Below are 15,054 nucleotides of genomic sequence, written 5' to 3' on the forward strand. Positions count from 1 at the left end.
AGGCCACCAGCGCTGGTGGCAATATTCTTGCCACTGCCCGTTTAGGGTACTTTTCTTCTTTTGACTTCGACAAAAAGCTGGAAAAGAGATTTTAGAGTGGATTAGGGCTTAACCCATAATATAAACTGTGTTGTTCAGCTCATGTTAACCCATAATTTGATTATTTCTTAAAATATTTACCAAATCTAAAATTTTTCAATAAGTTTGAGACTAGGTTTGAGCTTATTTTCTTCACGCGGTCAAATTTAGCCATTTTTGAGAACACAAATAACTCCCAAATTGTTGTTAAAGCTTTGTTTAGCACCAAAAAAATACCAGGTGTTGTTGGTAATCCCAATTTTGCGTAAACCAAAAAAAAAAGTTCGAAATAAATTGTTGCAACACAGATAAAAATACAAACAGTAGGTGGCAATATAGTTGCAACTGCCTTATAAAGGGTTAAGAAAGAGTAAACGGTAGATTTTCTGACAAAGTGACGCTGGCCACATAAGTGTCAAATCCGCCGAATTTCGAAAACTACTCCTAAACTAAATGGAACAGCTTGTCTTATCATCTGGTCGTGTCACCGAATCTGGCGAGTACGCTTTCTTCTTGTGTGTACAATAGACGTTCGATAAGTGCAACATGTTTACGTTTCAGTTACCGAATGAAATTCGCTAACTGCAACGACTGACAGCCGTCAAACAGTTGTCAATTGCTGCTGGACGCAGCCTGAATGCACTCAAAAACATCGAAATGCAGCTGTAGTGCATCCAAAAAACATCGCAACTCTGTTGACGTTTTGTTTTTGACAGATAGCGGTGCGATAACTGCAAAATTGTTGCACTTAGCGGACTTGCAGTTAAAAAACATTGCAGTTAAACCGTTTGCACCGAGCGAACGTCTACTGTACAGTGTATAGCTATAAAGGAATTTCTTCAGGCTTTGCTTATGTTTCAAACTTTGTTATAAATATTTCCAAATCAAATCCCCAGAATCCACCAGAATCTTGCAGAATTTACTTTGTTAAAATTAACGATTTTTAAAACTATGAGCCACTACAAATTCTAATATTGATTCAAAGAAATTGCATAGTAGTCCTATGTCGTTCATAACAAACTGCTTTACGTAGTTTACGTCATGCGGTTGTGTCTTGCACACACCCCTCTGATTTTTTGTCTGTATTAACGAGATTTTTAACCCTAGGCGACACATTTTGTGAGTATGTCGAGAGTGGGATTCGATCCCAGGTCCTCGGCGTGATAGCATAGACTAATTTCAAGACCTCGATGTACCAAAGAAAACGATCAAATTTTCGGTGACCAGTCCGGTACCCAATAAATATTCATAACCTTGTATTTTTTTCCGTGTAAATTGCCTTTTGTGTAAATTTTATTTAGCGTGTTACACTGATCTGACAGCTCTGACAGTAAGGGACTAAACATAAATTACGTAAAGTGAGTACCGAGGATTATTCACAATCTGCGAACTTGACTGCGAAAAAAATGCGACCATGACGCCGCTGGTGATAGCACAGACAAACAGACGTAACACTTAGAGGAAATTCCTCAAAAACTTTTGCCCTGTGTCTTTTTTATGAGCACACTGCCACCTGTTGGTAGAACCGCGCGCGACACTGTCGGCCATAATGGATTTCGATTTGATGTTTGTCAAACACGCACACTACTACACAAACCGCCTGTAACTTTCGATTGCATCATTCAGCAACGTGTACACTGGCAAACGTCAAAGCGATCGAACACTAGCGCATCTGGTGGAACTATCGCGCAAATCAAATGAAATTTGAATTGATCGTTAAATGCATGTGCCAAGCCGTTTTGAAGAGTGTTACGTCTGTGTGTCTGTGAATAAAGTTTGCAGTGCAAAAATATCACGGCCTCCCGTATAACCTTAAGTCAGCTCCATTTACACTAGACAGCCTTTTTTTAAATGTTTTGAACAATCAAATTTTGCGTGTAGAATTAGTAAACATGACCAGTTGTCAAAAAATATTGTTCAAAAGGGAAGAAATTCTGGTTGTTCCGGAAAATTGTATTTTTTCATCCGAAAATGAAGTCTGCATTGATGGTAGCTGAAAAGCCGTCGCTGGCGGCATCATTGGCTACAATTTTAAGTAACGGGAAGTGTTCCAGCCGTAAGGGTAAGCAATAAAATGATGTAAACCCAAAGCACACCTTCCTCCCTCAAAACTAAGGCTGTTTTGTTTTACAGTGACTTACGGTCATATTAGTACAGGGCGGTGGTTTTGTAAAAACCGGCTTTATTTTTATCTCATTGTACATGTTTAACTCTCTTCAAATTTACTTGGTTTGCATGATTATTTGATAACATTGGTACAATTTTACAGGTTCAAACAATGCATGCTCAGTGCACGAATGGTACGGGAACTTCCGCGGCGAGCAGGTAAAGTTCAAAATGACTTCCGTGTGTGGACACATCATGGGCTTGGAATTCGTTGGCAAGTTCAACTCGTGGGATAAAGTGGATCCGGCCGAGTTATTCTCCTGCCCGACGGAGAAAAAGGAATCAACTCCGAATCTGCGTATGCCAGCTTTTTTGAGCCAGGAAGCAAAAGGTTGCGAATATTTGATCCTTTGGCTAGATTGCGACAAAGAAGGAGAGAACATCTGCTTCGAAGTTATGGCGGCAGTGTCCGGTGTTATACGGAATGTATTCTCCAACCGTGTCACTTACAGGGCAAAATTCTCGGCCATCACCGATAAGGACATAAAGTATGCCATGGATAATCTCATACATCCGAACGAGAACGAGGCAAAATCTGTCGACGCTCGTCAGGAACTGGATCTGAGGATTGGATGTGCCTTCACTCGATTCCAGACCAAGTTCTTCCAGGGAAAGTACGCCGATCTGGACGCTTCGTTGATTTCCTATGGTCCGTGTCAAACACCGACTTTGGGGTTTTGTGTCCAACGGCACGATGAAATTCAAACCTTCAAACCGGAGAGTTTCTGGTACGTCCAGGTGACCGTGGGGGAAAATCCGGAGATCAAGCTTGAGTGGTCCAGGGTGCGGATCTTCGAGAAGGAGGTTGCCTGCATGTTCCTGAACAAAGTGAAGGACCAAAAAGAAGCTCTGTGGGTACATTCAACATTCAGTAACTGTCCATAATACGAAATTTGGCAGAACAACTGCTATTTCTGTTCTTGTCCGTCACAAAATAAATGAACTGTTTAATTATTTCCAGAGTCGAAAGCGTAACTTCTAAGGAAACGTTTCGCAGCAGACCTCAGGCTTTGAACACTGTTGAATTGATGAGGGCTGCCAGCGCAGGATTGGGTATCGGTCCACATTCTGCAATGCAGATAGCAGAAAAGTATGTGCTTATCTGATATACCCTGATGTCTGAAATTTACATTTTTTGAACTTGTTTTCAGATTGTACACACGTGGCTACATCAGTTATCCGCGTACTGAAACTACTCAGTATCCAGCAAATTTTGATTTAGTGTAAGTGAACTCTTCTAAGAAATTCTTATGATCTGTTAGTGTAAAATATGGAGAATATGAAAGAACACCTTCCAATGCCAAATTTGATCTTTTTGTTTGAGGCTTTTAGTAATTTTAAAACAACTTTTATTCCAGTGGCGTGGTGAAGCTCCTTCAACCATCTTCAGAATTCGGCGAGGAAGCTCGAGACATTCTGCGTGATATGAACAGTCCTCGCAAGGGAAACGATGCTGGCGACCATCCCCCGATCACTCCAATGAAGTTAGCATCGCGCAACGAATTGGATGGAGGGGACACTTGGCGCCTGTACGATTACATCTGTCGTCACTTCCTGGGAACCATTTCGCGAGATCTTAAGTATCGACTGACAACCACCAAGTTCAAAATCAACAATGAACTATTCACCAACACATCAAGTGTTCTGATCGATGCTGGTTATACGAAGATTATGACGTGGCAAGCGTTCAACAAGAATGAAATCATCACCCCATTTACGGTGAACGAAAAAGTTAAAATCAACGACGTTCGGCTGGTTGAAAGCCAAACTGGACCGCCAGACTATCTGACCGAGTCGGAGCTCATCTCACTTATGGAAAAGCATGGTATCGGTACAGATGCTTCCATTCCGGTACATATCAACAACATTTGTCAAAGAAATTACGTTGCAATCGGTGGGGGACGTACGCTGACCCCTACGAATCTGGGCATTGTGCTGGTGCATGGATACCGAAAGGTATGTAAGTCAACTAAAATCATTTTGACCTTAGCCGAAGTTTTGATATTTATGATTTCGTTTGAACATTTCTGTAGAGATCCTTGGTAAATTTTATCAATCATCCTTTGCTAATATTATTGGAAAGAGTTTTCGTGAATTTCTTTATGAATTTTTGGTTGATACGGGACGAGATCAATGATAGATTTTTCATGAACAGTACATGCGGCCCTTCAAGCCTTTAAATATGGCCAAAGAGGTACTTCGAGACGTTTCGAAATATGGATGTGATCAAAACTTCTATTTTTCTTTCACGATCTGAAAATTTCTGTACTAGACAAACGTTTATTTTATCTGTTTATTCACTTAACAGATTAAATAACTGCGTAAGCCATGATCGACGATCTTTATTTATACATTGAGTCTAAGTTAAATTAAATACGAATAACAAATTATGCATTTTTTTCTGTCCTTAGATTGATCCGGAGCTGGTGCTTCCTACAATGCGTTCAGCGGTGGAACAACAACTGAATCTCATAGCGCACGGATCAGCAGATTACCGTTGCGTTTTGAAACATGCAGTGGAAATTTTCCGTCTAAAGTTTCTATACTTCGTGCAGAACATCAGCAACATGGACATACTATTCGAGGCAACATTCTCATCGTTGTGTTCCTCGGGTAAAGCACTATCACGTTGCGGTAAATGTCGCCGCTATATGAAATATATCCAGACGAAACCAGCTCGACTGCATTGTTCACAGTGCGATGAAACTTATACAATGCCTCAAAAGGGAATCGTGCGAGTTTATCGTGAACTCAAGTGCCCACTAGATGATTTCGAGCTGCTAGCATGGTCAAATGGTGCTAAGGGAAAATCGTATCCCCTGTGTCCGTACTGCTACAATTATCCTCCATTCAGGGATATGCCGAAAAACTCTGGTTGCAACAGTTGTCCACACCCGACCTGTGCCCATTCGCTATCTAGCTTGGGCGTCTCGAGCTGCATCGAGTGTGACCGAGGTGTCCTCGTGCTGGACTGCACCATGTCTCCGAAGAGCTGGCGGCTTGTGTGCAACTTCTGCGATGTTATCATCAACTGCTTCGATGATGCTGTGAAAGTCAACGTAGAAGGTAGTACAAATAGAGAATATATGATAGACGTAAACCTCAAAATATTATGATTCCAAACATTTTCAGGTGATTCCTGTGAGGAATGTGGAGCACAGCAAGTAACTGCCATTTATAAAGCTGAGAAGACTCCTTTCAAAGATGATGTGACAGACAAGAAAGGGTGCATTTTTTGCTTTGAAGATTTTATTCCGCTGGTGAGTTTTCCGTACATATGTAGTGATTTTTTGTAGCAACTAAGCAATCTTAAGAAACAAGAGTGGGTCATCGTTTATATGGAAAAATGAAAAATTCAATGGTATCCCATCAGATCAAAGCTTTTTTGATCCCATTTCAGGACTCAAATAAGTGTGCAAAATTTGGGCACGATCGGTTATGTCTACGTTTTGCGCATCGCTTTCGAAGTTTGTATGGGGTTTTACATGAGAAAACACACTTTTTTGCATTTCTCTTATAACAAGCTCGAATTTTCCTAAAACCATGTAACCGATAATGTGAAAACATAGCCTTGGGTGTCCTGAAAAACTTTGTCAAAGACCGCGAAGTGATCTGATGCTTATGAAAAAAGTTATAGCGTTGGCATTGCTTGCTTGGTGAAACAGCATGATTTTGTTGCTATTGTTATTCCTTTACATGTTAAAACATAAACACATGCATGCGGTTCGTTGGTTATAATTATTTTCACAAGCATCGGATCGCTTTGCGGTCTTCAACAAAGTTTTTCAGAATATCCTAGGCTATCATTTTACGGTATCGGTTAAAAAGTTTCAGACAAACTTTTTCAACTTATGACAAAAATGCAAAAAAGTATGTTTTTTCATACAAAATCCCATACAAATTTCAATTGCAATGCGCAAAGTGTAGACGCAACCGATCGTGCTCAAATTTTGCAGAGATACTTAGGACCCGAAACGGAACCAAAAAAGCTTTGATCTGAGAAAACGGTTCCGATGACCCACACTAGTATACATATGGGAATAAAACATTTTCCATGATGTAATTTGGCATTGGCGTTTAGCATATTGTTCGTGCAGTTGAAAATCGGAATTTTTGACACGCGAAAATCGATTTTTCTCCGAACCCGTACGTCGAACGTACGTCGGGCAAAGTGCGCTGGATAGAGGGTCAAGATCCGCTGCCCAGCGCAGTACGTTCGACGTTAGGTTTCACGTATGGATTTGGAGAAAAATCGATTGTCGCGTGTGGGGAAACATCGGGTTTCAACCGCGACGACAAAAACGGTCAATTGGTGTAACTTGCACAGAAACCGTTCGTTTTTTCCGGTGTCAATGTCTACATCGGTACAGTGCACCGTCGGGAAAACATACATTCGACATTAATTGCCGTTCTTACTTTACAGGTTGAGAAACATAAAGCAGTGGAGATGCGTCGAGCGCAGGGAGGCCGAGGCAGGGGTCGAAGTGTGCGCGGGCGCGGAGGTAAAAGTGGCAGAGGGCGCAACAAGCCACCGAAGGACAAGATGGCTCAACTCGCGGCCTATTTTGTTTGATCAGTATAAGTGTTCTCCTATTGTACTAGGCAATTGTTTCTAAGTCATTCTGGAAAGCCGTCAATCACGTACATTTTGACATTCTTAGTCAATATTGCTCTCGGTTAATAAGTTTGAATGAAAGTGTTCATAGAGCACAGGTTTCGTTCCAGTTAAAACATCACGCCAAAAATAAGAAAAAGCTTAGTTTCCAACTAAGATGCATGCATAGTTCATAGTTAAATGTTCCTTCAGGGGTAATTAACAAATTACGCGAAAACAAAAACCTGTCTCGAAAAAATCATAAAGGCCCTTATTATGGGTGTCACTTTACGGTTAAAATATGGCAAACCAGCTGTTCCAGCAAACGTTATTTTTGAATGGATTACTGAAGCCAATTTTTCTGGCAGTGAGCGCATTACAACAAAGGAGTCACCGTATGAGGGCTTTGACATTGTGACACCTGTCCAATTCGGTCAAACACATAAGGTTATGGTGTCGCCATCTATATGTTCATTTCATAGGGCACTGTATGAAATTCCGTCCTTCTCTTTTATCTTACAGAAATTTTGTAAACAACAAGACCAAGAAACGTCAAAATACAATACAAAATCAAATCAATGCAGTGCCCTATAGCGGCCGTGCAATAAGGCCCAAAAGCTCATCTGGAATGTTTTCTTTTCTATAAAAATCTGAATAAATAAATTGCAAAATTACTAGGGTTGACGGCTTTACGGCTAATGAAGTTGTAGACATTTCCTCTACATACATTTAGCACTAACAATCAGCTAGATAAAACATAAATATTTGATGTAGTTGCTGTATTGTTCATGCTGAAATTAAAATAAAGTGAGTAAAACATTGAAACTTTTCGTTTTTTTGTTATCGTCTTTCTGTAGAGGGTAGGTACGTTTCGAATAAGCTAAGCACATTTGGCATAAAGGACGTCTGGCTTGAAGAAAATATGATATATATTTTCTACCGGGGAACAAATAAAGAACGACCTTCAGTAGAAAAAATAGCAAACTTTTCAGTGGCGCATTATATTACCCCTCATCGCATGTCAGTCCCATGTTGCGTCTGATACGAATCATATTTGATATGTTTCCCGGTAGCATTACAATGAGCACGTTGGCAGTATGGCAACGTTGCAAATACCGAAGGCGGCGTGGTAACAGATCTAGGAGTATGCGCACAGGACGAAAGACTTCCGGCCTCTGACCTCCAAGAGATTGAAAAACAACAAAGCCGCTGGAGCAGATCAACAACTAAGCGGTGAAGAAGCCCTCCTGAGAGCACAAGATTTGAGAGGAGGATGTATTACCGGAGGAATGGACGGAGGATATCGTGTGTCCCATCTACAAAAAGGGCGACAAGTTAAATTGCGGGAACTACCACGCGATCACACTACTGAGCGCTGCCTACAAGATAATCTCTAAAATTTTATGCTGCCGTCTATCACCGATTGCAAGAGAGTTCGTGGGGCGCGTTGGTCCTCTGCATGTAGGGTCCATGTTTCGTGCCCATAGAGGACTACCGGTCTAACTAAAGACACTATATGCAAAGACACGAAATGTTCCAATTGCAATTCCAAATTTGCTGTCAATGTTATTCCAATCGAGCAGGAGACCTGTTAAACGCGCTTTAAAAGCATTGCTCGACAGCATCATCGTCATGACGCGACAATCATCATCAACAGCAACAATCATCAGATTTCGTGTCTTTAGCATACAGTGTCTTTAGGTCTAACCAGCGTTTTATAGATAGTGTTACCGTGCGGTAACATTTTGATTTTTCACAATATGACGTGGGACTGTAGGTGCATAAAATGTAAGCTAGCCAACGTTTAATTCAAACGGTGCGGGCGGCTGCAGCGCTAACGCTCCGAACGCAAAACAAAAGATGGGTGACAAACTGATCGTGGCGGCGATAAAAGGGCGGATAAAACGGTCACCCGCATCGGGAGGTTGAGTGTCTGTTAGGGGCTGAGAGGAGTCGATAGCCTGAGGGACGGGCAGTCGAGTGGCATCTATCAACCGGTGTGCATTACCCCAAGAAGATTTTTTCCGAGTTTGTCCATGGAGATCATTCCACGTGCCTGTTAACGAGTGGGTCATTTGGCCCGTGAAGAGAATCGTGTTATAGAAGATTCCGGAATAGAAGCTACGTTACCAAGCTTCGCCAAGTGCCATCAACAGCCACGACTGGTTCCGGATCTGGTCGGATCATCAGCTCAAACCGGCCACGTTTCGGTCGGTCCGGAGGCCACCTCAATCGTACGTACTATCTTCAGCTCGGTGACAAGTGTGCGCCGTAGTCGCAAAAAGCCACCGCTAGGCTCCGATTTCCGACCACCGGTATACTTCGTCGAAACCCCTTTCACCGGGTACCGTCGTCCTGCCGGCCCGATTCGCCATCGATCCGAAGAAGGTCAACGTTAGATTGCTGCAGACCTTGGCCGTCCCCGCAGTGTTTGGTCGAAAAAGTGATAAGTGAACCACTCGGTAGTTTTTCTTCCCTTTTGTTGATTCTGTTTAAATTACCAAGCGGTGTATGTTCTCTCTTCGAGTCGCATGGTTCACGAAGGAACACAACGAAGATACTCCGATCTAGACAAGCTGCGGCGATGAGCGGGCATCACTATATGTAACACTTACCGATGATCTCTCATCGTTGGCTTGGGACAACTGTGAATAATCGTTATTTTTATCAGTATTTAATGCGTTTTCGCTTTAAAAACGTGAACTACTATTTAATTTAACTGTATTCATGACGTTGCAGATTGTGTAGTCACAATAAAAAAGAATTATGACAATAAAATATTCTTACCGAATGCATCGCTTTCATTAGCGTCATCGAGCATCTTCTCTCTTGATTGCGCTCTCGTATCGAACCGGACAAGAGAATGAACAGCATTTCGAGGAGCGTTCCCGAGCATGTCGGTTCACGAAATGTTACATTCGCAAATGTATCACTTGCTGAGTATGGACCATTCAGACCAGCTGCTTGGGGCTTAGGCTCGTCCCCCTCTGGGTCGGAGCGATTGACTCCCGGGGTCAAAAGTGGTTTCAATAGTTAACTTCGTGTTACGGCGAACTTTATTCGATCGTAGAGTTCTGCGGAGTCCAAAGTAAGCTCGATTTCCTGCCACAATGCGTCTCTGAATTTCTCTGCTAGTGTCGTTGTCGGTGGTCACCAGTGAGCCCAAGTACACGAATTCATCAACTGCCTCGATTTCATCACCGTCGATATAAATTCGGGATGGCGGACGCGGTGATTCCTTCCTGGAGCCCTTTGCCATCATGTACTTTGTCTTCGACACATTAATGACTAATCCGATTCATCTGGCTTAACTCTTTAGTCGGATGTACGTTTCCGCCATCGTCTCTAATTTACGAACAATAATATCAATATCATCAGCGAAACCAAGCAGCTGAACGGACTTCGTCAAAATCGTTCCACTCGTGTTTATCCCCGCTCTCCTATTGGATGGAGCAACGATCAAGATGCTCTAACCGTTACGGCTGTGCTGACAACTGTGAGCTTTCGCATCTGGCAGCACAAAGCACCGCCTGCTGCGACGGCGCGATTCCCTTGCGCGCCATTCATCAATGTGTTTTTCCATTCAGTGATACGCCATTCATGTGTGAACACGTTCGTTTGTCAATTAGTCTAGTTTAATTAATAAAGTTATTTCTCTACAGTAGTTTCCTGCACTATATAGTTTCCGCTGTTTAATGAAAGAACCGCCCAATAGGTTATGGTCCCGGTAGTGTAGTGGAAGCTGTAGGAACAATCTTCCGGTGGAATCGAAGTTGCATCTCGTGAAATTTTTTTCGGTTCGGTAGCGACGATGCGTGTGTGTGAGAAGCAACATGGCGGACGTAAAAGTATCGTTCGAAAAATTGAATGACAATAATTTCGCGGTGTGGAAGTTCAAGATGGAACTTTTCCTGGTGAAGGAGGAACTGTTCAGTGTTGTGGTGGAAGACAAGCCCGGTACGCCGACGGCCGACTGGACCCTGAAGGACGGGAAAGCTCGGGCCATGATCGGTCTGGCTGTGGAGGATACGCAACTCGTACACATCATCAGGAAGACGACTGCAAAGGAGATGTGGGACTCGTTGAAGAAAATTCATGAAGAGCCGTCACTGTCATCTACTTTACACGTGCTGCGAAAATTGTGCTCGATGCGGCTATCGGAAGAGGGCAATTTGCTGGATCATCTGAACGACATGACGGCATTGCACAATCAGTTGGAAGTGATGGGGGAAGGATTAAAGGACAGAGTGTTTATGGCGTTAATTCTCTCGAGCCTTCCGATGTCGTACGGTAGCCTCATTAACGTGATTGAGAGTCGACCGGAGGCGGAAGTGACAGTCGAATTTGTGAAGAGCAAATTACGCGAAAAGTGGCGTCGTCGACAAGTGTGTGGGGGTGGTGTGGAGAGCAGTGACAAGGCTCTGAAGATAATGAGTGGCAAAAACAAATTCGAAAGGAAGAAGAAAAGTGTTGTGTGCCATCATTGTCACCAGCCCGGACATTTCCAACGTGACTGTCCGAAGAGGAAGGAGCAGTCGGACAGGGACAAAGTGAAAGACACGGGAAAAGCGAACATGGTAGCTGAAGTGTCCAGTGGAGTGATGGAAATGTGTTTGGTCGCGGCGACTCCGTGCGAGTCCGGAAAGTGGTACCTGGATTCCTGAGCGACCTCGCACATGACGAGTGACGTGAAGCTGCTGAGCAACGTGGATCGAAGCAAAAGTGCGGAAATCTGTCTGGCCGACGGAACCTGCTGTAACCGTTTGGTTACAAATTGTTGATTTTTGTTTTGTATTTGTTGTATTTATCGGACCCTACACGTTTCTTGTGCAAAAACAGAAGGAAATACCACAGAAGTGATAGGGTTCAGTACCGCTGCAAATAAAGCCGGCTGCTACCAATTTTGTAATATAGCAGAATGTAGGAACAAATTGGAAATATGTGTAATGACGGGATAAGGGAGAACGAAAGAATAAGAGGCCATTGCATTAAATCGGCAGCAATTCTAATCAGGCGTCCGTGTGCTGTAGATGTCATGTTTGTGCAGTGGTTAAATATAGTTTTCAAAGAGTGAACACCCCCCCCCCCCCTTAACAAGGGCTACAATTAGCTCCGGGGAAATACCGTTCAGGTAATTTGTGTACCCTGCACATTACATAAGGACCTAGCTTTTAATTTGAATCGTCCTTTAGGACCTCTTTTGTTGGACCTAAAATAGGTCTCCGTCCAGCACACGGCTCGGCCCGTGGAACCGGGAACGGTTCCCGCGCCTAACCGTCAAAGATCGCCAGTCCTCATAGGAGGATTAACAGCTCGGGCCGAAGGCCCTAATCGTAAAGGAGCTTTCCCCTCTCGGCCGTCCAAGGTGGTTAGTCCACGGCCGGCCGATTGCGTCCACGAGGGAAGACGCCAGTGATCCCCCCCCCCAGCAACGCCCGCTGGTCCCGTCGGCCGAGTACCGGCCCCGCTCGCCTCGTCATCCGGCGAGATTTCCGGCCGCACAGCTGGACAGGAGTCGCTGTGTCGGCCAACGAACCCACCATCATCAAGCAGCGGTATGTACCGGTACCAACGTTAGAAATAGGCCACACTTAACAAATTAACACAAATTTTATTACACAGAACAACACGCACACGACACAATTAGGAATTTTAATAAATATGTAAGTAACGTGAAAGTTCCGTGTTCTTAGTTTTTGTATCGCGAAAAGCCCTTGATTACCCAGTAGCTAGCCGACCCTGGGATTGCCGGAGTCTCTTGTGTCCTGAGTCGGCCCGGCACTGTTATATTGACGATTAGTTTCACTTGGCACCCAGCCAAAAGTCCGCGAAAGGTAATCAAGGGACCGAAGTAGCATACAAAAATCTAACGATTTTTGCCGACGGGAGGTGGCAGGGATACGTGCTTGCACGTATGTCTCGCCCCTTACGCACTGTCCTAAACTCAGGTGATTTAACTGTGATATTACGAAGCTTTTGCTTCAAAAGAGGTCCTGAGCACATCACGGACACATTTGCTCTTGATTTTCGTTTTTACCGTCCAAAAATTTGTTGATGTTGGCAAATTTTGTGTTTCGTGAACCGTTTATGTATTGACGCAACATATATCATAATTAAACTTCACTGTTTTTGTCCAATCATTCATCATGACAACGCAATCGCACAATCTATTTTAACATGTTTGTTTTGATCCGTCCCATTGTTTTATGATTTTATTTTTTCACCCACAACACACTCATCCGATTCTTACACAATGACTCGCAAGCGACGAGCAAAGGCTGAAGCCAATTATAAACCAATCAATTGGCAGCCGTCGACGTACGATGCGGACGAGTCGGACTTAGAGGAATGGTTTGAAATGCCTCGTCCGTTGCTCTCGACGCATCCTAACTACCCGCTAGAGGAGTTAGAGCTGGACCTCGAAGAAACTTTGTCGACCATTCGGGAGCAAAGGACTTCGGGGGTGATGATGCCAGCAGACGTCATAAAAATTAAGCGAATAATCTACCTGTTTATGCGTGACATGAACATCGTCACATGCGATGTTAACTCTCGCTATTTGCCCCCCAGCGCGACTTGCGAATATAGGGCGCCGGAATCAGAACCAGAGGAAGAGATCGAGTTGATCATACCTAGTTCCGATTCCGAAGACTACGAAATGTCCTTCAGCGAGCCCGAATCTGATTCGGAAGACCTGCTTCAGGTCGAAAAGGGAACGAAAAGGAGCCCTGTGTCACGCTATTCTTCTGGTTATTTCTCTCCCGAATTTGACACCAGTAAGTCGGTGCTTCATTCATCGAAATTTCCCCGAGACTTACCTGGTGAAGCTTTCCTTACTTCCAAACAACAAACTTCGAACCCCGAATCCCTCCGAAAGCAGACCCGGTCGTTCAAGATCCGGAAAAAGGCCAACCTAAATCTTCGAGCGGAACCTACGGCCAAAGAACTGTGCAGCGAACCTACTTCGATTTTGGAAATCTACCCTTCTTTGAACAATCCCAGTTCCGGACGCACACCTGGAACCCCCCAAAAGGTGTTTTCATTAAATAAGAAAAAGAAGAAACACTTCTAAATTTCTACTTAAAAAAAAAACAATTTATTTTTCTTTTCATTTTCACATTCTATTCTTAGGCAGTTTGCCATCTATCCGGTGAGGTGCGGGAGTAATTATCTATCCCCAGTCACCGGCGGCAGACATCGCTGGACGAATGTAGATCTGAAAAGAAAGAGGAAATGAACCGTTTTAGCAATTTTCAACACCGAAGGACTATGGAATTGTTAGTCGATTGTGTTAGTTGTTATGGGAATCGTTAGCTGTTAGTCCTAGATTAGTCGGACCGACGGATGAAAGACTCCGATCGGTCGTGAAGAAAGGCTAGCATGCGTGGAAATTAGATCAAACTTACCTTGATTTATAATCGGGGATCCATACCGGGGTTGGCGGGACCGGCGGAAAATGCGAGGGATTGAATATTTTACCTCCTTTTCCCCACCTGCAGAACTGCCGGAAGGGGATCGCCCAACTTGAATTTAATTGGCCAAAGTCTAAAATAAACATCAATCACCTGAGATGGGTTGATTATTTCACAGTGTACACTGAACTTACCTGATTTCGTCTTGCTCCGCCAAAATGCCCGGATAAAAACTAACCATAGGATGTTTGGTGAAAACCATTCCTGCACCATACAGTGTACCAGCTACAATAAAGTGTATTGTAATGAAATGGTTCGCTATACTATACATTTACATTGGATTTTAATGTAACAATGTATCATTCTGTTTTTCTTACGTTTGGACCATTCACTTTTCCGAAACATTTTTCCGTGAATTTTTAATTATTTATTCAGTTTCAGATTTTGTTGATGGTAGTGACTTTTTTATGCAAAGGAAAGGAAAGAGAAAAAAGTGAATAAGTTGAAACATTAATTTAAAGTCAATAACATGTTTAAATCAGTGGTAAACCAGATGTCCTAAGAACTGCAGGTCCAAGCAGGGGTCCAAGAGATATGGCGGGCTAGGTGTGTAGAGTGCGATGAGAGAAATACGAATGTAGGCCAACCCGGAAAAATGCAGGTCAGATTACCGTAAATCAGTGGATGAGTTCAACACTATTCTTTCTGTATTTGCATTTAGGGGAGTTTTCTCCTCTTCTCTCATGTGAACTTGCCTTCGACCACAATCGAATCAAATGCGGTTGACAAACTTTATCTTTGACG

General features: G+C 43.3%; 2 protein-coding genes across 2 annotated transcripts; both read left to right on the forward strand.

Moving 5' to 3' along the window:
* Positions 1 to 1,961: 1,961 nt before the first annotated feature.
* Positions 1,962 to 7,663, forward strand: LOC109404500 (DNA topoisomerase 3-beta). Its single transcript, XM_062858558.1, has 8 exons — positions 1,962 to 2,140; positions 2,348 to 3,095; positions 3,206 to 3,334; positions 3,396 to 3,467; positions 3,603 to 4,200; positions 4,656 to 5,310; positions 5,377 to 5,504; positions 6,668 to 7,663. The coding sequence occupies exons 1-8, from the start codon at positions 2,050 to 2,052 to the stop codon at positions 6,815 to 6,817; spliced, it is 2,571 nt and encodes an 856-aa protein (XP_062714542.1). The 5' UTR covers positions 1,962 to 2,049; the 3' UTR covers positions 6,818 to 7,663.
* Positions 7,664 to 13,073: 5,410 nt separating this feature from the next.
* LOC134291167 (uncharacterized) lies at positions 13,074 to 14,457 on the forward strand. Its single transcript, XM_062858559.1, has one exon. The coding sequence runs from the start codon at positions 13,092 to 13,094 to the stop codon at positions 13,908 to 13,910; it is 819 nt and encodes a 272-aa protein (XP_062714543.1). The 5' UTR covers positions 13,074 to 13,091; the 3' UTR covers positions 13,911 to 14,457.
* The last annotated feature ends 597 nt before the right edge of the window (positions 14,458 to 15,054 follow it).

The sequence above is a fragment of the Aedes albopictus genome, chromosome 3, assembly GCF_035046485.1.
Source record: "Aedes albopictus strain Foshan chromosome 3, AalbF5, whole genome shotgun sequence".
In the NCBI taxonomy this organism is placed as follows: Eukaryota; Metazoa; Arthropoda; class Insecta; order Diptera; family Culicidae; genus Aedes; species Aedes albopictus.

What these genes read in the sequence shown, in the direction of transcription:
- LOC109404500 (XM_062858558.1), top strand. Translation starts at nt 2,050, where the DNA reads ATGAAGTCTGCATTGATGGTAGCTGAAAAGCCGTCGCTGGCGGCATCA. An exon ending in CCAGCAAATTTTGATTTAGT is followed by an intron (nt 3,468 to 3,602) that starts GTAAGTGAACTC and finishes CTTTTATTCCAG; the next exon opens with TGGCGTGGTGAAGCTCCTTC. An exon ending in TTGAAGATTTTATTCCGCTG is followed by an intron (nt 5,505 to 6,667) that starts GTGAGTTTTCCG and finishes CTTACTTTACAG; the next exon opens with GTTGAGAAACATAAAGCAGT.
- LOC134291167 (XM_062858559.1), top strand. Translation starts at nt 13,092, where the DNA reads ATGACTCGCAAGCGACGAGCAAAGGCTGAAGCCAATTATAAACCAATC.